Source organism: Acomys minous (assembly GCF_964271855.1).
Source record: "Acomys minous genome assembly, chromosome: 6".
Classification (NCBI taxonomy): Eukaryota; Metazoa; Chordata; class Mammalia; order Rodentia; family Muridae; genus Acomys; species Acomys minous.
Window position 1 is genome coordinate 123,390,221 of NC_140487.1, and position 24,610 is coordinate 123,414,830.

General features: G+C 51.7%; 1 protein-coding gene across 5 annotated transcripts in view; it reads right to left on the reverse strand.

Annotated features, from left to right (window-relative positions):
- Window positions 1-2,347: 2,347 nt before the first annotated feature.
- Window positions 2,348-24,610, reverse strand: part of H6PD (hexose-6-phosphate dehydrogenase/glucose 1-dehydrogenase) — a 28,332-nt gene continuing 6,069 nt past the window's right edge. For 2 of the 5 annotated variants that reach the window (XM_084786718.1, XM_084786722.1), the window contains exons 2-5: window positions 17,309-17,945; window positions 15,832-15,949; window positions 5,923-6,192; window positions 2,348-4,670 (exon numbers count right to left, since the gene is read on the reverse strand). In XM_084786718.1, the coding sequence (XP_084642844.1) occupies window positions 3,307-4,670; window positions 5,923-6,192; window positions 15,832-15,949; window positions 17,309-17,945 (2,389 nt within the window). In that variant the 3' untranslated portion in view covers window positions 2,348-3,306. Of the gene's footprint in view, window positions 4,671-5,922; window positions 6,193-15,831; window positions 15,950-17,308; window positions 17,946-19,561; window positions 19,765-24,132; window positions 24,393-24,610 lie in introns of those variants that run through there. The other 3 variants (XM_084786719.1, XM_084786720.1, XM_084786721.1) reach the window with 3 other exon arrangements.

Sequence of the window (24,610 nt, forward strand, 5' to 3'; positions counted from 1 at the left end):
CTAAGGCCTACAGGAGCCCCAGCTGTTTAAGATAAAAAAATACAGCCGGGGATCTATTGCAGAGCCACTGTGGGGCCACACGCACTTTGTAGGAGGCCAAAAAACCAAAAAAAGTTCCTGAAAACTAAATTCCAAGAAATAGTCTCATTAACATTTTCTGGAAGCTTCTTCATTCTGTTTTCCATCACACACCTCTGGCTCTCTGTCAAAATGGAGGAAAGAGGGAAAGTAGGCAGCAAAGAGAACTGGGGGATGCAGCCCCTTGAGGGGTAAAGTCTAAGATATCATCAGTCCAAGTGGCAGGAAGTTCTGATTCCACTGATAATTTGGGGGACCAAAAGTGAAAAGAGTATTTTCTTCAGGACAAATAAGCAGAAAATTGGGGGCTAGAGAGATGGCTCTGTGGTTAAGAGCACTGGCTGTTCTTCTAGAGGACCCGGGTTCAATTCCCAGCACCCACATGGTGTCGTACAACTCCCGTTCCAGGTGATCTGATACCCTCACACAGACACATATGCAGGCAAAACTTGCATATAAAATTTTTTTAAAAAATAATTTCAAAAAAGCAAGAAATTAACAAGATGGGCCCATTTAAGGTACAAATTAGCAGGAATATTTGCCCGGGACTGGAAATCAGAACCTAGCCTGCGACCTCCAGAAACCTGGAGATGCTAACTGGCATGTCACCCCAAGAACTTCTTGCCTCTGCGTCTTTCTTATGGCGGAATCCTGGGCCCATCCCAGGGAAGCTGACCCTGCCATGTGAGGCCCTCATGGAGCCCCTGAAGAGGAGCCGGCCTCCCAGAGTGCTGGGACTGAGCTCGAGAATGTAACGGGCGGTTTCTGGTTGCCACTGACCAGGCCCTGAGGTCCTACAGTGCAGCACATCTGCCTGTGAGCATGGGACACACAAGAGCCACCAAAGCAAGGCGCAGACTTCTGCTTCCACTGTCGTCCCCCTCAAGGGAGTGAACAGCCATGCAGTTAGCAGGATCCCACAGCAGTCCCAGGCAGCCCAGACAAGCCCAGGCAAGGCCAGAGCTAAGCCACAGCTGCAAGGACCTCTTTTCACTGAAGGAGCCAGAAGTGGAAGTGGATTTTGGGGAGGGAGGGCTGTGTCCCAGATACAAAGTGACCATATGTCCCTCCCTCCTGGGGACCCAGACAGCCTCAGACCCCAGCTTTCTGACAGGCAGGAAGCTGGCAAAGGCTGTGTTCTTCACACTGTTATCAATTCAATGTAAATAGTTTGTAAGCAACATTTTTTTTTTTAATGAAAAAAAAAAAAAAAAAACAGAGGGTATCCCGGGTCTTAAAGCTGAAAACTCATTTTTGGGACTCAACACATTTATACACAGAAGGGACTGGTTGGTGATGTAAAGCACAAAAGGTCCGAAGAACAGCAGTCTCGGTGGTCCTGACTGTGAGCATCTCTCCTTCCTAATGCCTGGGCAGAGGGCAAAAAGGCACGCACAGGTGCATGCCAACGACACTGACAGTGTCTCCTGCCAACCTTTCCAATGCGGTTTTATTAGTGCTTGTTTCTGGAAAGGGAATCTTTGGTATTTCCCCACACTGGCCTCCCCTGTGTGGCGAGTCATTCTTCTGGGTAAGAACAGGACATTCTAGGCTCAGGCTGGGCACTGACTCACTCTTATTCAGAATGGTGACACAAAGCCTGTTCACTCTCTCCTAAGGCATGCGAGGCCCCTTCCTCTCCGATGTTGCAACTGCAGAGGGCTTCGTCCTCAAAGAACAGATGAGAGTGCACTTGGGCTAGGAAGCCAGAGAGGCAAAAGAGCGTGAAACACAAAGAAATGACGTTTGGCACTAAGCCTCCCTCCTGTGTGGAATGTGAGTGGTGGCATGTGGGCTCCCCCACATGGCCAAATGTGGAACTTCACCCTCCACTACCTGCCGACCTTGAACAAAGCTGGCCAAAAAAAGGACCCCAAGGCGTCTTTTCTGCTAAGGGTAGCTGTCTTGGAATAGAGGTGTTCTGTCAGTCTGGGTCGCTGGAGGCCAGAGTACACATAATTTCAACAAGAGTGCCTTTCATACAGAACCCGAGCTCAGCCTACACTCTGTGCACACATCTCTAGTGAAAGCAAGGGTTCTTTTCTGTGCATTGGCTCGGAGGAAGGAGAGAAACAGATTCCTCCTCACCAGATGAAAGCTCTCCTCTGGGAAGATTCTGAAAGCTACCAAGACTCTGTGACTGACCCAGTGTGTGACTGTGGGGCAATGGTCATCCTAACCCCGTGCTCTGCACCTTGTTCACATGACTAAACAGGAGGTGGAAACAAAGTTTGCTTTATGCTGTTGGTTTTCTTTTTCTTTTTTAAAAAATAATAATAACAATTCTGAGCTCCTGGAGGAGGCTGAGGTTAGGAGCTGCCTATAGCATTCCCAGCGGTACCAGGTTAGTGACATTGAGAGGCAGGGACGCCGGCAGAGGAAATCAGCTGCCAGGCTTGAAGTCCCTCGAGAGGTAGTGTGAGGAGAGCGGGCTGACGTCTGCCCTACTGCTGGGAACTGGCCACAGAAGCCCTAGGAAGAGGCTGCGGGCTGTAGTCACCTCCAAGGAGCAGACAGTGCCTCCTGTCTGGTTAAATCAGAGACCCTTGGTGGCCCTGTGCTGGCAGTGGGAAAAGAGGGGAACCCTGGTTTTTAGATTTTGGAGAACCTTTTTGACATGGCAGTGTCTGTATGTCTGTATATAGAGAGAGGCTGAGGGGTCATGGGAAATGCTGAGGACAGTGGGTGTCTGGCCCAGAGCAGGAGGAAGCTGCCTGGACAAGGGCAGATGTCAGCTAGATACACAGAGGGAGGAAGGGGCACCACAGGAGGCAGGCCGCCTGGTGCAGTCTCAGGACCACTCTGCTTCACCAGCAGCAGTCTCTGCACCCTTCTCTTCACCAACTCTGGCCTCTTCCCACAGAAACCAGTTCAAAGGTCACCGGGAAGTGTTGGCACACCACTCTGGTTCTTTAGCAGGGAGCGCTCTCCCTGTCTTATTGTGCGTTGTAGACTCTGACATGGAAGTGCTAGAGGCCTTAGCTCTCTCCTGTTTGGGTTTTGAGGCATATCCACAGCAGAGGTCCGAATTCTGTGTTTCCACGCCTAGGCACTGTAATCACATAGACTTGGGGGGGGCGGTGGTCCAGGAAACTGGGGCAGTTTTGACCTCCCTTCTCTAGGGCCTGACTCTGGCACAAAGCTCCAGACGGCTGGGGTATGCTGGGCAGGTCAGAGAAAGCCTGAGACCAAGATGCTCCTGTCATCCCAGAAACCAAGATGCTCCTGTCATCCCAGAAAGGCCTCATAATCCATGTACCAAACCAGCTGTCCGGAAAGAGGCAGCACACCTGAGATGGGCCACTTCTTGGGCTCGTGGCCCACACGGCTCACCAGCATGGTGATCTCGCGTTTTGCCCTCCCTATGACCAGGACTGCTACTTTCTTGGCTCGGTTGATGAGGGGCAGGCTGAGGCTCATGCGTTGGTGTGGCCTGAGTGGGCTCTCCGTCAGCACCACCAGCTGATCCCCATCGAGGCCGGTGGGTGACTGTGGGAACAGGGAAGCCGTGTGCCCATCAGTGCCCATGCCCAGCAGAACCAGGTCAAAGCTGCTGTTGGCCACCAGGGCTGAGATCTCGCTGGCATAGGTCTGGGTGCCCTGGTCCTCTTCAGCACAAAGCCGCTGGTGCAGGTGCACCGGCATGGGGTGAATATTGTAGTAGGGCACCCTAACGTGCTGGAGCAAGTGAGCCTGCAGGCCCTGGAAGTTGGACTCTGGGTCTGAGAGAGGGACACAGCGCTCATCAACCAGCCAAAGGTGCGTGTGGGCCCAGGGGAAGCTGTAATGCCCTGTGGCCAGCTGCTGGAAGAGGGCTATGGGGCTCGAGCCGCCTGACAGTGCCAGGTGGAACTTGCCAAAACGTCGCACCGCCTGCACTGCGGTGGCTTCGATGTCACTGGCCAGCTTAGAGATCAGCTCCTCTGGCCAGGCTGTGATCAGTGGGCTATCTCTATATTGGGCCCTGAGGACCTGGAAGTCACTGGGCTTTGGGACCGATCCCAGTTCCGGTAGCAGCACCTCTAACTGCTGCTGGGAGAAGGACAGCTGGCCGCCACTAAACTCAAAGTCCAGCAGATGGCCGTTCTCTGGCCCCCCTGGGTAGAGGCGTGGAACTTCGAGGGCCAGGCTGTCCAGTAAGGGAGTCCAGAAGACCCAGGAGGCCAACAGGTTCTCTGTGGTGATGAAGGACTCCTTCCGGCCATGGAAGATGTGAGACAGGAGGGTGGAGTAGGCATCTTGCTCCCGCACAGGTCTATAGGCGTAGTAGTCAGACAGAGGGCGACCAAAAAGGCGGAGGCCGGGCTGGTCCGGCACCTCCTTCCAGCTCTGAGTGGGCAGGGAGGGCTTGAACAGGTTCTGGCTGACCAGGATGGCGGGGTGGCCCAGCTCGCCGTGTCCAATGTAGAAGACAATCTGCTGGGGCAGGCACCGGCTCTGCCCCATCGCCCAGTGCTTCTCGCTCTGAGTGCAGTATGCCCGATTCTTAAACAAGATCCGAACATAGCCCACTCTCTCATCCAAGGCCTTTCCGGACATCAGGATGAAAGGAACACCCTCCCAGCGCAGGTTGTCGATGTGGACAAGGACACCTGAGGTGGGGAAAGAGCAGACAGCGACGTCACAGGCTGAGAGCTGGCTATGCAGGCCACCACGCACCCGATGCCCCTGTCAAGCCCCCGTTTGTGGTGCCTTCAGCCTCCTGTTGCCTCTTCTTCTCAGGTACGGCTGGAAACAGCCTGTGGGGCTACTTCTATAGCCGTAGCAGGAGCACCCTGAGGTCCCTCTGAGAGGCCTGGTCTAATGAGGCTCTGGTCCTGCCATGGAAGGCTCTCTGGTGGGGCAAAAGGGATGGGAGACATATTGGGTCTTGATGGGTTAGGGCAGTGTCCTGAGGAAGGGCAGTTCTCTTTGTGTGAACCCCAGGGTACCAAAAGGTGAGTCACAGGTGAGTGCAGGCCAGGTGGGCAGGGAGTAGGTGAATGAGTCCGTGGAATGAGAGGGATGTGTGCATGCCATAGTCATAGAAGCCAGGTGCTGGCATACTACACACACACACAGACTCAAGCCTGGCTGGGCTCGTGCCTTTTCACCTTGCCTCTGTGTCCTCTCCTGCAAAGACAATAACTGCACTTGCCTTTGGGTATGTGAGGACTCAGCGAGATGTGCGACATATGCTGCTGCCTGGCACATCAAATGGGCTCTAAATGTGGGGCCTGTCTCATGGCCATTGTCTCTATCTGCTAAGAACCAACCTTTCTCCCCAAAGGCTTCTGCAACTTTCCAGGTGGCCCTAGCAGGTATCTGTTGGCCAGTGTGGTGTCAGTCCACAGAAACACGCCTTAGCTACGGCAGGACAGGACAGAGGTCTGCACCTTGTCATGGAAACCGTATACACAACCCATGAATGTGGCACCTATCTGAGCCCCACAGGCAAGCCCTTGGGAGACTTTCTGGGACTGAATGGAGGCCGAAGTAGGTGACCTGCAGCTTTTTTTTTTTTAAATTATTACTTTATGTACATTGGTATTTTGACTACACATATGTCTGTGTGAGGGTGCCAGATCCCCTGGAACTGGAATTACAGAAAGTTGTAAGCTGCTATGTGGTGCTGGAAACTGAACCCAGGTCCTCTGGAAGAGTAGCCAGTGTTCATAGCTGCTGAGCCATCTCTGTAGCCCTGGTGACCCCCGCTTTAAGACGGCAGAAGGCCTAGAGAGTGGCAATCACCATGCACAGGGTACTCTTGTAAAGATGCCTTGCAGTCCCAGCTACCATGCTGCAAAGGGCGCTGGATAGAACAGCTGCTTCCGGCTGTTCCAGCAATGCCAGCTGGGTGCCTACCTGCAAAGGTTGGTGTCAGGCTCTGGAAGCTGTCCGGCTTCTGCAGCTCTTGGCGCACCTGCCCACTATAGGCCTGGTACTGGCCCAGGATGGCACTGCTCCTCTGCAGCCCCCGCAGGGCCTGGAAGACTTCGAGCTTGTGCTGCAGCACGGCAGCCGAGCTGCTGATGTTGTGGGGTAGCTCCATGGCCACCAGCGTGAGGATCTCAGTCAGGTGGTTCTGTAGTGTGTCACGGATGACGCCGTACTCCTCATAGAAACTGGCCCTACCTGAGTGACAGGAGGGCTGTCAGAGGGTCCCTGAGGTGGTAAGACAACCTTACCCCATCGTTTGTCCCAGCATCCTCATTCCTCCATCCAGCAAACCCATGACCTGGTGTGCCACAGCAAACCTCAACATGAAACAGCAAGGGGGACGGTGGGACAGCCTCCCTTCATCAAGTGCTACCCTAGCTGGGTGTGGTGGTGCACGCTGTAAAATCCCAGCACTCAGGAGCCTGAGGCAGGCGGATCGCTGTGAGTTCAAGGCCAGCATGGTCTATAAAGCAAGTCCAGGACAGCCAAGGCTAACACAGAGAAACCCTGTCTCAAAAAACCAAAACAACAACAACAACAACAAAAAGAAAGAAAGAAAGAAAGAAAGAAAGAAAAAGAAAAGAAAGAAAGAAGAGAACTACTCTAAGGGAAGGGATCTTTCCACTGGGCCCATTCAGGAATCTGTGTGGGAAGGTTCTAGTCTCTGGGCTCGGCAGAAACATCTGTGGATCTTGGCCAGCCTCCTCGCCATGCCCTCCTTCCCCAGGCGCTGGCCAGCAGGGGGAGCGATCTGGTCAGGGTGAGAGGAGGGTAGGACAGCCAGGAAAGGACCAGGCGCTGGCTCTGACAGCCACCTCCTCGTGCATGCGGCTACTTAGTTGACTGGTCATGTATCCTACCACTAAACAGGGCCGTGGCCCAGTGCAAGAGTATACTTAGCCAAGGCACAGTGAAACAGGAAGGAGAAGAGAAAGGCGAAGGAGAAAGAGGAAATGAAACAGTGAGTTGTGTCAGAGGGTCGCAGAGGGCTCCTCTGAGACCACAGGCATATGCACAGCCGGAGGCGAGGAGAGACTGGGCCTGCTGGGGCTGGACAGGGAGAACGGAGAAAGAGGCAGTGGAGACGAGGCTGAAGGGGAGGTGGGGTCCTGTGGGGTGAGGTAAAATACAGTGTTCTGGGTTCCGCGGGAAGCCCCTGGATGCCCACAGAGGAGCAGGGCAGCCCTGGCCTGCTATGTGGTGGGGCTGTGGAGGCAGGAAGAGAGGGGAGACGGCTAGGCTCCTGTAGAGCAATGGTTGAGCTCCTTCAGTCTGGAGTTGACTGGACTTGCCAACAGAAGAGGACAGTGTGAACGAAAGGAGAAAAGAAGGGAGCAAAGGCAGCTCCTCAAACTGGGCCTAAAGCAACAGGGCAGGCTGAGGTAACACTCAGAGATGGGAGGACGGGGCAGGGAACAAATGGCAGAAAGGAAACCGTGCATGTGGTACATGTGTTGAAGGCATCCAGGTGGAGATGTCTGGCTGGCAGGTGGGCCAGTGTGAAGGTCAGAGGTTGTGCCTAGGAACACCAAGCCCAAAGCAAGCCACCTGTGACCTGGTGCAACACCACGTACCTGACATGCATTACTCTTGTATCACAGAGGCCCCACAGAGCAAGCTTACCTCTGCTCTACTTGGAAAGGAGTCACGTGACCAGGGCCAGGACTAAGGCATGGAAGCCCTGATCACCCATGACTTCACCACAGACACAAGCGTCACAGCACAGGACTCAGATGTACTCTACCCTCGTCATGGGTTTGGATGGCCCAACCTGCAAACACCCGGTCCAGTCACCACGTCAGTCCCACAGTGAACCTAACAGCACAGCACCAAGAACAACCACTTACCAAATGCTGTGCCTCATGTGTGCTGCCATGTAGCCAACTAATTCCTGTGTGCTCTGAGCACCAGGGAGCTCTGGCCTCTCATACTGCAGGCCTGCCTTCTCTAGGCCACTTGATACTGGCCGTTTCATGTCATGCACCCGAGGCCCACGGCGGGGACAAAGCTGTTGTGTGCCTGCTACTTAAGGTATTGCCACTGTCATTCAACAGACCACAGAAGGGACGGATGCCCACACATCCTGACACGTAACACCACAAGGAGACAGCACTGACTTCACCAAGTAGAAACTTATCTGGAGAGGACATGCAGCTAAAGAGATGGGTCTGCAGTTAAGAGCACTTGCTGCTCTTACAGAGGATCAGAATTCATTTCCCAATGCCTGCATCAGCCAGCTCACAACTGCCTGCCACTCCAGACCCAGGGGATCTGACACCCTCTTCTGGCCTCTCAGGGTACCAGCACACACATGTGCATACACACGTGTGAGTTCAAACACACGCACACATGCAGAAGAGTAAAATAATAATAATTATATAATAATAATAATAATAATAATAATAATAATAATAATAATAATAATAATAATAATAAAAAGAGGATCTAAACTGGCTCACATGAACAGAATTTCAGTGAGTAACGATCACTGAAGTTAGCGATTGAGCAGAAGATAGATACAAACTGGAAGGAGCTGGTGGAGTAAGCGTAGGGAACAGACTGAAGTTTGCAAAGGGAGGCAGGATGAAGAGGTAGGAAGAAGGCTGGGGTGGAGCTTGGCAGCAGAGCTTTGCCTAGCATGCCTGAGGCCTGAGGCTTCAACCTCAGCACCAAAAAAAAAAAAAAAAAAAAAAAAAAAAGAAAGAAAGAAACAAGCAAACAAAAAGTTACGTACAGTGGTCGGTTCCTCTCTGAAATCAGACCGTGTATTGTCTAAGGATGTGGACACATGTGACAATACTAAAGAGAACCAAGTGTTGGCTGAGACAGGGGAGACACACACATGAAGATCTGAGTTCAGATTGCCAGCACCTGTATAAAAAGGTGTGTGTGTGTGTGTGTGTGTGTGTGTGTGTGTGTGTGTGTGCGCGTGCATGTGTGTCTGTGTATCTGTATGTATGTATCTGAGTGTGTGTATGTGTGGGAATGTGTCTGTGTGTACGTGCCTGCGTGTACGTGCCTGTGTGTTCGTGCCTGTCTGTGTGTGTATGTGTGTATGTCTGTATGTATGAGTCTGTGTGTGTGTGTGTTGTGTGTCTGCGTGTATGTGCATGTGTGTGTTGTGTGTCTGCCTGTGTGTGTCCTTGTGTGTGGGTCTGTGCGCGCATGCCTGTGACTGCAGCACTGAGGACACAGAAGGATCCCTAGGAATAGCTGGGTGGCCACACAGAGACCCTAACTCAAGACAAATAATGTGGAGAATGAGTGAGGAAGACACCTGGCTCCCCACAAGGACACATGTTGATGCCAAAACAAACAAACAAACAAGCAAACAAGCAAATACACAAACACAAAACCCCTCTATTTTATTTAAGGTATTGAAGCCTATACTCCCTTCCACCAACCCCTTAACCCTGCGTACAAGAAAGAAAGTTAGGGAGAGACGGGGTGCAGGTCCCTTACTTCACCCGGCTGTTTAGGGTCGATTGAGTTGCTTGGGAGCAGTACCAGTCTCTGCCAACAGCAAACGCGGCAAGCAGCCTCCTCCAAGCTGCTGTGCGGAAACGTTTCTCTCTGGGCACCATACTGTCTGTCTCTGGTCTCTCCAAACTGCTACATGCCACATGCCACACTTTATCTCTCTCTCTCTCTCTCTCTCTCTCTCTCTCTCTCTCTCTCTCTCTCTCTCTCTCTCTCTCTCTGCTCTCCTATTTATTGCCTCAGAGTCTTAGACCATGCCTCTCACTAGGCAGGCTGTTAGCAGCTGGCAAAGAACACGCCCCTCAAGAGACAATTATCAGCTGTGGACAAACTAAAATCCCACACTTGGGATTAAAACAAAAATACATTTACATAACATAACTGACTTTACAAAGAAACCAAAACTTCCATTACACACACCTTTACATACATGTGCACACATACATACACACAGAAGTGTACAAACATACAAACAGAAGTAAGCACACTCAAAATTGGGAGCAACAGAGGCTGGGAAGCAGAGTCCAAGGAGACACACATAAGAGATGCCGCAGTACTTTTAAAGAACCGACAGGAGGCTGGGAAAGGGGCTTGCTCACAAGCCTGATGACTTGAGTTCAGTCCACAGGTGCCATAACGTGGAGAGAGGGACTGGTTCCCACAAGTTATCATCTGACCTCCACGTGTGTGCCCGTGGCATGCACACACCCACACAGGCACATAAATCATAAATAAACAAACAAATGCACTAAAGGGTTCTCGAAGTAAAGAACTGGTAAGAGCTTTGATGTGGTGCAGTGGACGAATGTTTATTATGCTTGAGGCTCTGGGCTCATTCCCAAGAAGGGAAAAAAAAATAGAAGCTTAAATTAAAAACTGTATTTCTTATTACATAGTTATATGTATCTTGCATGTATTTTCTAAGCCATTATTTTACCTGGAATATAGCTAACATTTAATCTAAAGGATAAATGGGAGGCAATCCCAGCTTAGATTTGTGAAGGTGAGCACCCGTGTTCTGAGCAGACACCCCAAGTCTTCAGAACTGGCCCTGCTGGGAGGACATACTACTTGGACATACTGAAATTTTAAAAGGCAGTTGAGGGAGACAGAGAGATGGGTTGGTGGCTAGGAGCACTTGCCACTCTACCAGAAGATCCAAATTCAGTTGTAACAACCTGTAACTCCAGATCCAGTGGGTTTGAAGCCCTCTTCTGGACTCTAAAGATACTGTACTCAGATGTACAAACCAACCCCCACACATACACACACAGCTAAAAATAAAAATAGAGCCAGGTGTAGCGGTGCACGCCTTTAATCCCAGAACTCGGAAGGCAAAAACAGGCAGATCTCTGTAAGTCTGAGGTCAGCCTGATCTGCAGAGTTCCAGGACAGCCAAAGCTATATAGTGAGATTATGTCTAAAACAAACAAACAAACAAACAAACAAATGGAATCTTTTATACACACACATATATACATACACATACATACATATATATATATACATACCTATACATGTATATATAGCTATAGGGGAGCTAGAGATGGCTCAGCATTTGTTTCTCTTGCAGAGGACCAGGGTTCAGTTCCCAGCCCGCACATGGTGGCTCACAACCATCTGTAACTTCCAGTTCCGGGTGATCAGACACGCCCACTCTTGTGACTCCTACAGGCACGACCAGGCACTCAAGTGACGCACAGACATACATTCAGGCAAGACACTCATACACATAAAATAATTCTTTTAAAATGTAGTTGGCGTTTCATGAGAAAAGTACAAGGACACCATGATGATGCCCACTTGAAATCTGCTGACTCTCAAGAGCGCTGACGTGACACCTGGGAGTCCCTGAAAGGTCACTGGAGACACAACGCGAGGGACAATGGACTTTACCAAGCCTGAAATCCGAACATGGCTAATTATAGCCTCGGCTGCTGGCTCAGCCTGGCACCCTTGACGACAAACCCAGCTTCGGAGATGCTTAAACATGAAAACCCATACCTGGCAAAGATCAATAAATTAGAGCAGATTTAAGCAAAGAGGGGACAGTTACAGCCTCATGAGCAGATGAAATTTTGGTGGCGAGAGAGCAGCAGAGTTCTTAAGAGCCCGCTATCTGCTTACTATTCATTAATTTCCTAAATCCCTGAGTGGCCCCTTTCCTATTTTTATCCACCTGCTTTTTTGATTCTGGGAGATTGCATGCCTGGGGGTTGCTACCTGCTGAGTAGACTAGAGCTTCCTTTATGCCTTCATTTCAAGCTCTGGGGGTGTGTGCCTGCGCTTAGCACAGCTCATGGATTTATGGGCTCTGCTCCCAACCCAGTCAGCTATGAAGGACCAGGGCTGTGCCCTGGGCCACATAGGAAGGAAAAAGGCTGTGCCCAGGGCTCGGCAGCTGAGTGTTAGGGTGGGCAGCCAGGCGTGGTACTCAGTGTGTGGACTTAGCACAGGAACTGCCAGTTGTGGGGAACTTGGTTGGCTCCACACACACACACACCCCACCCGACCCCCCACCCCTACCCAAAGGGGATCTCTGCTGGCTATGCCCATCTTTTGCTAGGTTAAGGGTTGCAAGCCAAAGTCTACCGCATTGAAAAGAGGAAGGCAAGCGGTTTGGCCAAATGAAAGACAGACCCTGAGAACTCAGCTCCTAACTGTGCAGAGTCTAAGTGGGCCACGGCTTTGCTCCGTCTTCTTGCTTGTCTAAGTCCCAAAGCTTGGGACTGCTCCTCAGCTTTGGCCCAGTGAGTCCACTGTAGAAATAATACTAGAAGAGAAAAAGTTAATGATCACAAGTGTCCTAGAAGTAAAGAATGGCTGCACAATATTGCAAAAATACTAAAACGCACTGAGTCACGAACTTAAAATGATAAATTTTAGAGGATGCAAACCTGATCTCAAAAAGAAAGAAAGAAAAACAGACAGACAGAAAGAAAGAAATCAGAAAGTACTACTTAAAATAGCAAAAAAACTGGAAACAGCCAAAATGCCTAGTTATAGAATTTATACTGCATATTCTGTGATATATATAGAACTTAACAAAAATATAGAGCTGTTAAAAATATATTATGCAGATTGTCAGTATATGGAGATACAGATAGGGGGTTAACGAAGAAAGGAGAAAGAGCCTTAGAGATCAGTTGCAGGTTGTCACACGCTAAGCCAACACTGGCTGGCACAGGCGTTTTAACATCACTCCTCTCCTTGTGAACTTGGAGGGCATCTGCTTGCTAAGTCCACCCATGGACGTTATCAATTTAACACAGAAAATCACCCAGACAACGAATCGAGGGTCACATCTCCTGCACTGAACTGGCGACCGCCTCCCATGCTTCTGAGTGCTATGGGAGATGCTGAGGTCCCAGCAAAAATAAGATATTTTTTAAGAAAACAAAGAGGAAAAAACAACTAAAAGCCACCTGTATTTCCTACCAGTGTCTCCGGGGACTCACTGAAAATAAGGAAAGTCAGAGCGGAGGAGAGACACTGACTGCTGGTGGGCCTCTCCTTCTTGCTCTGGACGCGAGGCTGCAGCCACCCCAGCTCAAACTGAGGACAGCACAGCAGATGGTCTGGAAGGGACACTGCTCTGCTGAGCAAGTGCCCAGCACCTTATGTCACATGGGCAGACGGAAGGCAGGACAGCTGGTGCTACCTGGGAGTGTTTGGGTCCCTTGGTGAGAGGCACTGGGCAGCTACTCTAACTCTTAGGGGAGAACAAGCATCACACTTCTCTCCCCAGCAGGGACAGCCTTGGGGAGTGGCGTCCCTACCCTTCACCCCTCCCCACCTCCTAAACAAACTGGGCTGGTCTAGAGAGTGCCTCCTGAGGGCCTCAGAGGATAGGTGATACAATGGTTAAAAGTTTGGGTTCTGATGACCTAGAGGCTGGATTCAAATCCCAGAACATACGGCTACTGAACCTCTGTCACCAAAGACCTGAGTCCTCTGTCTGCACAGCCATTTGGAATCACTGCTCCATTGCAGCAGGCGACCTGGTCAAGGTCACTTCCACAGCCCATGCTGTTGTGTCAAGAGACCCCACTGAGGGACCCAGGGCCTCCTGTGGGGAGAACCCAGGTCAGACACTGCAGAGTAGCTGCTGGCCTGAAGGATGGCTTCTTCCTTCCTCTCCCCGTGTGCCCCCCAGTCTCTGCAGCAGCCTCTGCAGCAAACTCCACTGAGCCAAAGGCTGCGGCAGAAGCTGTGGAGGGGAGGGAGCCCGGGAAACTGCTGCCACCCAGGTGGATGGGGGTGGGAGAGAAAGAGCCAAATGACCTTGCAGTTCGAAAGTCCCTTTCTCATGGCTGCCACAAAGCAGGGTGGGTGGGGGTGGGGGTGGGTGGGAACAGGGGGTGCAGGGGTAGGAAATGATAGACCTGGGTTGCAGACCTGGATTGCAGCCCCTCCCCTCCCAGAATGCAGGGTACAGTTTAGACTCCCCCAGCATGAGTGGAAGTGGGTGGAGTGGGGGTGGGGGCAGAGTGGTGGGGCGTGGGGGGCAGTGCACAGGGAACGGCTTGTGGACCTTGGTCTTTTTGCTTAAAAGTCACGGTAAGGGGCTGCACCTGTTCTCTGCTGTGGCTCTTGGGAGGACAGACACCCGGCACCTCCTGATGGACAGATGCCTGACAAGGCCTGGCTGGGAAGCCCTGCCTAGCCTCCAGACCCTCACTCTCCACCTGCCTCCCTCATCTGCTCGTGGCCTCCATACTGGAGTTTCTCACCCCATCCTGGCCTGGGTCTCATACCTCTCTGAGACTCTACCACCCCGAGCTTCCAGCACCAATTACATATGCCAAGGTAAGCAGACAGCTGTGTGAGATGGTAGCTCTGTGCAGTGGTGCCAAGCGTGAGAGCTGGGGTGGCCTAGGAGTGGTCTCCTTCACAGTAGCCGAGGACCTTGGACACAGTACCATACTGTTTCTTTTAGAGAAGGCCAGTAATTGTCCCCACCTCATATAGCTACTGGGGACATGGTAATAATTAGCTTTTTAAGTTATTATTATATGATGATTATGATGAGGAGGAGGAGAAGATAGAAGGAGGAGGAGCAAGAAGAAGAAGAGGAGGAGGAGGAACCAATGTTGTAAACATAGTGATGAAAAATTGTAATAATGGGGCTGGAGAGATGGCTCAGCACTCAAAAGCACTTATCGCTCTTGCAGAGGACCTGCATCCGATTCCCAGCACCCACACGGAGACTCACAACTGCCTTTAACTCTAGTCCCAGGGGACTTAGTACACACAAAACACTGAAATCAGTCTAAAAATTAGTTGTAATTATAATAATAGGACCGGAAAGGTGTCCTAGTGAGAAATGTGTTGTCCCCAGGTGTGATGACCTGAGGCCAGGAGCCACATGGTAGGCAAGACTTGACTCCAAAGGCTGTCCTCTAACCTTCACAGATCACGTTGACACACATGTGCACGCACACTTCTAAAAATTTTGTACCGACATTGCAGAAAGCGAGAGCTTGAAGCAACCTTATCTATCAACATCCGCAAGCCCTACTCTTGCCAGAGACGCGAAGGTGACACACTGAAGATGCAGCTAGAGGCAGGGACGAGCTTAATTACTCAGTCTCCAGGCCCTGGGCTGACAGGGTCATTCCTGCAGTACTTTGTAAGATGGTCGTACTCCTGGCACCTGTGATCACATGAGAGAGACATCGAGGCCAGAGCAGGCCAGGAGCAGCCCCACAGAGAGCAACGGAAATCTGGAGCTTCAGGAGGGAGTGGCCAGCAAAGGCCTCCAGGAGAAAGAGCAAGGGTGCTGGAGAGTTGCCACCTCCTGGTAGTGACATCACCCATGCAAGCATAAGGCCTCACAGCTGCAATGATCCCTATAACACTGGCATTAAATCCACATTAGCTGGGTGTGGCAGCACATACCTAAGCCCTAGTCCTAGGGAGATAGAAGCAGGAGGGTCAGAAGTTCAAAGCCATCCCCGGCTATGTAGTGATTTTGAGGCCAGCCTGGGCTATATGAGATCCTGTCTGAAACACACACACACACACACACACACACACACACACACACACACACACACACAGAGTCTGGGATAACCTCCAGTACTACTTGTCTGTGTCTGCACCAGGTGCACGTCACTGGACCACATACCCCCTATGGCATCAATGACAACATGGGCTTTGCCACCGGACACCCTGCAGTTTGGCTCAGGATAGACTGCAGCACACAGCAGGAGGCCACGTACCAACAGAGTTCCTCCCTCCAAGATGAGCTGGCCATGGTACAAAAGCCTGGCTGATCCTCCAGACTGCAGAGCCTGGAGTGCCACCAAATAGCAGGACCCGTGGGGGTGGGGTGCCAAAGGCCTCACGCACCTTCTGCACCCACCGTCTCCTTCAGGATGATCTCTACCCGCTCCACGTGGTGCCTGTCCCAGAGGCCACCCAAGGCCTTGCGGTTCTGATCTCGGAACGGCAGGATGTGAGCCACGGCCTGTCACGGAGGAACACTGGTCATCTCGGGTTCTCCTGGGGTCAGGGAAGAGCCCTGGCTCTCGAGCTCCAGAGCTCTCCACTTAAAGGGGAAATGCTCTGTGGACAAACAGCTCCTAGACCTCAGGCCTCACAGCTCAGCGGAGAGACTCAAGGCCTACAGCTTCCAGCCAAGAAAGACCGTGTTCTAAACTATCTTCCCGTGGCTGTAGCTCAGTGTAGAGTGTTTGCCCCACATGCCTGAGACCCTAGGTTCAATCTGCAGTACAAAAGAGAAAAAAAAAAAAGGAAAGAAAAAAAAGTGAACCCTATCTTTTTGGGACTATCAACTTTTATTTTAAAAAAAGATTTATTATACAGTATTCTGCCTGCCATTGTGCTTGCATGCCAGAAGAGGGCACCAGATCGCATTATAGACCTTTGTGAGCCACGGTGGCTGCTGGGAATTGAACTCAGGACCTTTGAAGAGCAGGCAGTGCTCTTAACCTGTGAACCACCTCTCTAGCCCCAAGACTATCAACTTTTAATAAGATAATTTAGTGATGAAATTGTAACATGAAAACCTTCAAGCTGTATACATTGAATATTATTCCTTTTCACTTCTAGGCCAACAAACCCTCAGCAAGACTGGCCCTGGTCTGGGTGGGGGAAGGACAGTTAGAGACTACAACCATGGCAAATGCATAGGGCTGGATGCAAAGTGGCACACCTGCCCAGGTGGTCAACTGCCTACCCAGTATGAGGCCCAGCTCAGCAGTCTGAGTACCAGAGAAGACAGGTACTCGCACAGCGAGGGCTTGAGGAGCCCAGGGTTCTGAGGCCTGTGCCGAGCGAACTGGCCATTGACCTGTGTCTTCCAGGAGATCACCCCGAGCTCTCGTTTCTTGGGCTTCACTGAAACACTCGGACTTGGGGTCCCACTTCCCTTATTCAGTGCTAAGTTGTTATCAGCTTTCTGCCTCAAGACAGAATTCAAGATGAAAAGGATTTTTATTCTAGAAAGGCAGGTGGGGGAGGGGTTTTAAAAAGCCAATTCTAGTTCCCACAGCGTTCCCAGATGAAAGCCAGATCCAGACATCAGAGTGCCCCGGCGCACTTCTGTGGAGAAGCCAGGTCAACACGGGGCACTCGGAATACATACCCTCTCTGGGAAGCCGGGACAAGGAAAATAGAAACTGGTCTTGTGTGCTATTCACTGTTTTCCCCTGCTTCCACCTCGCCTGTCTTCCTTCAGGAAGGCCACGAGGGCTGAGGGCTTCTAACATTTTCTAGCTCAATTTGGCGGTAAATTCCCGGTGACAGAACCATGGCACCCCACACAGCACAGCCATGCCACGCCACGCTCCGAGCTGCAGCTCACCTGCTTGCCCAGGTAATGGTCGACCCGGTACATCTCCTCTTCCTGGAAAAAGCTTCCAAGTTCTGAAGCCAGCTGCTGGGCTGAGAGGTGGTCATGGCCAAAGGGCTTTTCAAGAACAACCCGCAGCCAGGCGCCTGGGTGTGGCCGGCAGCTGCTGTTGATGTTGCGGGCGATGTCTGCATAGGCAAAGGGTGGCACCGAGAAGTAGAAGATCCTGCCAGCCTCCCAGAGCCCATCCTGCAGGACCTGGGCCTCGATGTCCTTGTCCAGAGTCTGATAGTCCTCGGCTGTCTTCAGTTGGCGGTACTGGCTCAGCTCTAGAAACTGGCCCTTCAGTTCAGCACATCGGCTGGGTACCAAGTCCTTGGGGCAGGAGAGGGATTCCAAGGCCTTGTCCATGAGCTTCTGGCCTTGCTGGGGGGATGTCAGGGCAGCGCCATGGAAGCTGAAACTGTGGCCCTTCCCAGCCTCATCCAGGTACAGCTGAAATAGCCCCTGCCACAGGTACTTCTTAGCTAGGTCCCCGGTTGCTCCCAGCAGGACTATGGAAACATGCCCCTTGAATTCCTGAGCCTGCAGGCAGCCCAGAAGGGCCAAGCACACTGTTGCTACGAGCATCTTCCAGACGCCTGTGTGCCTGGGAAGAACAGACAAGGAACAAGGAAAGATCAGACATGGCTATGGTGTGGAAGGAACATAGCTAGGGCACCGAACGTTTATTTCCTGCCTGGCAAGAAAAGGCCACGCGGTTCTCGGGAGATGTTACAGTCCCGCAGCATTCCCCTCCCTCCTGAGCAATCTGGCTTCTGGGGCAGAAGCTGGTGTGTAGGGAGCTTGCTCTGCGAGCAGGGATTGTGCCTGGGAAAATCCTCAGCCACTTGGTGAAACCAGAGCGTTCTGCCACTGGGAGCGTCAGAGAATGGCACGAGTCACCAGGGAGCTCCACGATGCCGAGAACAGAGTGGTCCAGTTCACAGCCGCAGCCAGCCGCAGGCACAGGCACAGGCACAGGCTAGCTGGACGGACGGCAAGAGACGGCAGGTACCCTTCCAAGCAGCGGCTGCAGAGTGAGAGGACATGGCCGCCTTCCCTCACCCATCACTCAGCTTCTCCCCACGTCTGCTGGGCTTCACGCAAAAAATCCCAACACACACAGTGGCTCCAGCATAGTGCCACAGATCACAAGGACTGTGGGGGCAGGCGGGATGGCTCAGTGTGAAAACACACCTGCCCCCCAACCAGTGTTCTGTGTATGATCCCTGGGACCCACACGGTATAAGAAGAGAATCAACTCCTGCAAATTGTCCTCTGACCCCCTCCATGTATATATGTGTGTGCGAGGAAAACACAGAGAGAGAGAGAGAGAGCGAGAGCCCCAGTTTCCTCTAAAGTGGGTGCTATAGTGATGCCTCGAGCCCAGGCTAGGCACAAAATAAAATGACTTCGTTTTATACCATGCGCAGGGCAGTACCTGCTGCCCTCTAGCCGCCGTCTACACAATGGCTGATGGTATGGAGTGGAGATGATATTCCCATGTGCCAGTCACAAACCCAAACACTCACGGTCTGACCTCACTGGCTCCAGACCAGAGCCCTAAAGACCACACAGGACAGTTTAGCCACAACCCCCTGTGCACAGGCTGAGGTGCTGTGGAAGGAAGCTTCCATAGTGACAGAGTGACAAGCTGGGTCCTTGCAAATGCCTTCCTGGCCTTCCCTCAGCAAACACGCCTTCCCAGCTGGTTGTTGTTGTTGTTGTTGTTGTTGTTGTTGTTGTTGTTTGTCTTCTTGGGTTTTTTTTTGTTTTTTGTTTTGTTTTTTTTTTTGCCTGACTTGAGGCAGCTGGCATATCTGAGAGGCAAGAGGCCTGGACAGAGTCACAAGAGCACCTGAGTGTTTGCTGCGTCGGGCTTCTGTTCTGGCCTAAGTTGTGGGGTCAAGAGTTGTGTTTGTATCAGCACAGCCCTCCAGGTCCCCACAGAAGCTGGGCTTTGGGAAAGGGCAAAAGGGAGCGAAGAGGAGAGGAACCATAGCTATGGGAAGTGAAAGGTGGAGACGGGGTGCAGGATAGAGGTAGAAAGGTGAAGGGGGCAACTACAGAGACTGGATAAGCACCCCTCATAAACCAGACAGCACGAACAGGAAAATATGTCCATACGCATGGAAAACGGGGCCTCAGAGAGATCGTCAAACATACAGAAGGGCTGCAGGGTTGGCCAGCCTACCAGCACTATTCAGTTGGGATTAAATTTACCTGTTTGGCTGTTGTTATATGAAACTGGGTCTTGCTCTGCAGCCCAGGCTGGCCTCACACTCATAGCAATCCTCCTGCCTCGGCCTCTGAAGTGCTGGGATTGCTGGTGGGAGCCATGCACCTGTTTTTCTAGTCTTCCTTCCTCCTCGCTCTGGGGACTCACCCCAAAGATGACTCTAGTGACACCCGAATAAGACAAAGGCCCAACAGTAGTGCCGCACCCACAAGACACATCACACATCCGTCCGTTTCAAAGGACCCAAGAGGCCCCCAGCCTTCCTCACCTGCTCTGCCTGTATCACTACTCATTCTCAAATGCACAGACAGACTGACTACAGGGCATTCCATTTTCCTCTGCTTCCCAATCCCTGTCCTTGGCACCTGAGCCTTTCTTTCTCAGCTGGCAGCAGCCTCGGCCCCCGGGGGGGGGGGGTGCGGGGAGGAGGAGAAGCTGCAAGGTCAGTGCAGGAGAAACCAGAAGCCCAGAGAACAGCCTGGAGAAGGAGGTAGCGCCAGCTGGCAAGCGGCATTCCAAACTCCTGATCCGGGCCTGGGAGCCAGGGCTCGAGATGTGCTGGTACAGAGGGGAGCTGGGGAGCCTCACAGGGCCTGTCAGGTGGGGGAGCCTGAGGCCGCCTCTCTGAGGACAAGGGAGGATGGATGGCACCTGGCCCATGCTGCCTTCTGGCCCTCTACCGTTTTCCTCTGACAAGCATGTGTGTTCTGGACCTGCTTCCCAAGTACCAGCCGTCTCTGGCGCTCCCAGAACTCCTAAAGCAAGCAGGATTAGGCATTTCGGCAGAGGTGTTTACAGTACGATTACTAAAGACCTAGCTGCTCTTTCCAAAATCAGCGCGGGAAGCACACGTGTTACTTGTTTTCATCACGACCCTGTCTTGGTTTTTTTTTTTTTTTTTTTTTTTTAACCGTAACAGCGCAGCTCAAACTGTACTGTGTGTTTGGGTTTCTGTGGAGCTGTTTAAAGTGAAGGTTCTGATGGTGAAGATGAGGCGGGAGGCCTTAAGGAGCTTGTGGCTGGGCCCAGGGAGCACACTTTGAGTAGCTAGGCCCCAGAACACTGAGCACAGAGGGCGTCAGCATCAGAGCGTGCGTGCATGGGGCTGGAGAGACGACTCAGTGGCTAAAAGTACCGGTGCTCCCAGAGTTCGATCCCCAGCACCCACATGGCAGTTCACAAGTGTCTGTAACTCCAGTCCTGGGGGGGCGGTGGGCAGAGGGGGGAATCCAACACCCTCTTCTGGCTTCCACAGACACCAGGCATGCACATGGTGCTCGCTAAACACCCATGCGCACAAAAGGAAAAACTAAACGCACACGTCTGGCCTCCCGCTCCCATTACAAAGTCAGCACAGTCCTGCTTGAGCTGGTCCTTAGACGCCTTAGCTCGCCATCTCCTTATCAGTCCCGTGTCGACTGTGGTAGCCGGCACGAACTGGGTGATGCAGCTGTACTTCTCACCCCCCGCTGGTTATGACATGATTCTCATAATACAGCTGAGGAGACTAGAAGGAAGAATAAATCATCAAGTCACGAGGCCCAGTTTACCACAGTAACTTCAGGTCCCAAGCCCTGGGCTCAACACTCCATCTAGCTACAGGACCTTCGGAAATGACTTAATCTGTTTGGGCGCTGACTTCTTCATCTGTAAAGCATGGCTGAAGCCAGGCATGGTTTCACCCCTATGATCCTAGGGGGCAGTCTAGAGGCTCAAGAGCTCAGCTGAGAGTGAGACAAGGGCTGGGGAGGGAAGGGTGCCAAAGGCTAACGGAGATGACATATGTGGCCCAAACCAAAGCAAGCAAGCAAACGAACAACATCAAAAATCAACACAACCATGTACAACAGCACATGGTTGTCACCCCAGCTGTCAGAAGGCTACGGCAGGGGGATGACTGAAAGTTCAAGGCCAGCCTTGGCTACATAATAAGACTCTGTCTCCCAAACTGAAAAGCAAACAAGAAAAATATAACCAACTAACTCCTCCTCGGTCCCCTTCCCCTCCCCCTTCCCCCCCTTCCCCTCCCCCTCCCTCAGGTGGATGAAATGGCTTAGTGGGTAAAGGCGCTTGCTACCACAAAGCATGGTGACTCAAGTTCACTTCCTGGAGCTGACACGGTAGAAGGAGAAAACTGAGTTCCTGGATTTGTCCTTTGACCCCCACATGCAGGCCTTGGCAAGTGAATGGGCGTGCATGCATGTAACACGCACCAAATAAAATTAATAAAACACTTAAGGAATGAATACAGAACAAACATTAACTAACTAATTAGATTACTTAAATAGTCCAGGTATGGTGATGTACCCCTGTAAGCCAGCATCTGGGAGGAAAGTCGGGCGGCGGGAGGTGGGCTGGGGTGGGTGTCAGAAAGTCAAGCCAGCCTGCCATACAAGTGGTTTGAGACTCTCTCAGAAAAAAGAAAAGAAAGGAAAGATAGGTAGGTTGGTAGGTAGGTAGGTAGATAGAGTGATTCTCTGACCTAGGGCGGCACAATAGCGCCGCTGAGAGACCCTGGGCCATTTCCCTCACCTCTGGCGTACAGAGCAACCCTGCCAAATGCCCTGGAGAACAAAGCCTGTTGCCAACTTCACAAGCCATCTCAGCGAAACCTGGGGTTCCAGCTCTGGCTCTCCTCCCCACTAGCTGTGCCATCCCTCACCGGCTGCCGCAGAGGCTGCGGTCTGAGTGGTTTTACGTGTGCACTCTCCCTCTGGGCCCTGTGCTGACCAAGAGGAGAGGGCTACAGAATAAAGCTACCAAAGCTGCGTGCACAGTGACATTGGTCAAGAAGCAGGAAACCGAATGCCCACGTGGGAATTTTCTTTTCCTTTGCTTTCTTTGTCTAATTAAGAGATCGGTCAGGAAACCATTACTGAATAGTCTAAGAAGCTGGAGGAGAGAAAGGACAGGGACATCATCAACATGGATGCTGGAAAATGTCATTCCCAGCCATGTTCTTGCCCTCCTCCTAAACAACCACACTACCTTGAACAAGGCAGTGGATCTGCCAAGTCCTCAGCTTCCTCGCCTGGGTAATAAACTAAGTGTATCCAGGTATCTTACTGGTCCTTGGTCCCATACTTTTCAAGGGAGGTCTGCCCTTCCTAATATCAAGGAGGTACCACCACCTATCCATCTAAGCAGGGAAGTGCTAGGAGGAACACAGACCACTGTAGTGGGCTCACAGGACCAAGAAATATAGAGAAAAGTCTACATCCTGGTCTCCAGGGTGAGACCAGGACATCCAAGAATATACAGAGAAACCCTGTCTTAAAACCCCAAACAACAAGGAGTGTGGAGGATACAGTTTCATATATAACAATTTTATTCATGAAACAAATTTATTCATGGGATATGGTAGCTCAAGCCTACAATCTCAAGCCCTTGGGAGTCAGGAGGATTGTGAGCTCAGGGTTAGCCGGGGCTACAAAGCAACCTCATGTCAAAAGAAAGACAAGCAATGAAAAAGAAGAGAGAAAGGGTGGACAGTGGTGGTGGTGGCACATGCCTGTAATCCCAGCACTCAGGGAGGCGGAAGCAGATGGATCTCTGTGAGTTCAAGGCCATCCTGGTCTACAGAGTGAGTCCAAGACAGGCAAGGCTACATAGAGAAAGCCAGGAAAAACCAAACAGAAGAAGAAGAAGGAGGAGGAGGAGGAGGAGGAGGAGGAGGAGGAGGAGAAGGAGGAGGAGGAGGAGGAGGAGGAGGAGGAGGAGGAGGAGGAGAAGAAGAAGAAGAAGAAGAAGAAGAAGAAGAAGAAGAAGAAGAAGAAGAGAGGGTGAAGGCTGGAGAGACAGCTCAGCACTCTACAGCACTTGTTCCTCTTGCAGAGGACCCATTCCCAGCACCCTCGTGGTGGCTCACAACCATCTGCAACTCCAGTTCCCGGGGATCCTACACCAAGCACGCACATGGTGCACATATGGACATGCGGGCACCCCAAATGAAATAAATAAAAAGGCCGTGGAGTCAGCAAGCAGCAAGGCAGCCGTGCCTCCTCTGGGTAACAAGGCACTGCTCTAACGGGCTCTCGCTAGAATTAGGACTTGAGTGTGTGTACACGCAGGGATCTTATTTCAACACCCTTGGCTCTCCAAACCCAGCTAAGAGAGGTCATCCTGGGAGAGACTCATCCATTAGACAAACGCCCTGCGAACATTCCAGAAGGGGAAAGACTACTTGGCTAGCCGTGGTGAGCAGGGACTGAGCCCAGCTCTACCTTCCTGTCACTGTCATGGGAAAGGGGGACACGGCCAGCCGACCCAAAGCTGTCCCTGCTCAGGCCAGCAGCATCCAGAGGCAGGGCTGGTGCTGGCTGGCCACAGCGTTACAGGCAGTATGGCCACAAGACCCAGAGTGGAGGAAGAGCTGAGAGAAAAGATCAGGGGCTACTACCTACACCCCGTCCCCTTCCCTAACTCAGATATCGTTGGCAAAGCTGCCTTCTGGGGGTGGGGCTAGAAGAGGGGTTCCTCAGATCACAGCCCGGAAATCTGGACTCCTTAAAAGGGCTGGGACGGAAACAACAGATCCAGATGACAGAACACTTACAAAATCGTCCTTATCAGCCAAGCGTCTCCTCTAGTTCTGAGGCTCCGATGCCAAACTTACCAGTGCAGGCAAAGAACACAACCCGGTGTCAATCAACCGTGATCTGCATTTGGTCTCCTCCAGGCCAATCTGGGCACCAGAGTGTCCAGAGCAAGCTCTTCTCTAAGTTCAAAGAGCCCTTTCACTGGCGTCTCGGAGGGTAGCTGGAGGCTATGTGGAGCACTCCAAGCCCCAATGGACCTGTTTACAAAGTTCGATTGTGAAATTTCCAGGTATTTTCCCACCTGGCTGTTAAACATTGCCACTAGTAAAGAGAAATTACATAAATGATATCCAACTGAGTTCTGTTAAGAACAAAGGTCAAATACACACTCAAAACTTAACTGTTTCTTATCATGGAATCACTCTTTTGCTGCCTTTTATACTCTTGACATTGCTGAATAGGGGAACATCTATAATACGGATATTGGCAAAGACC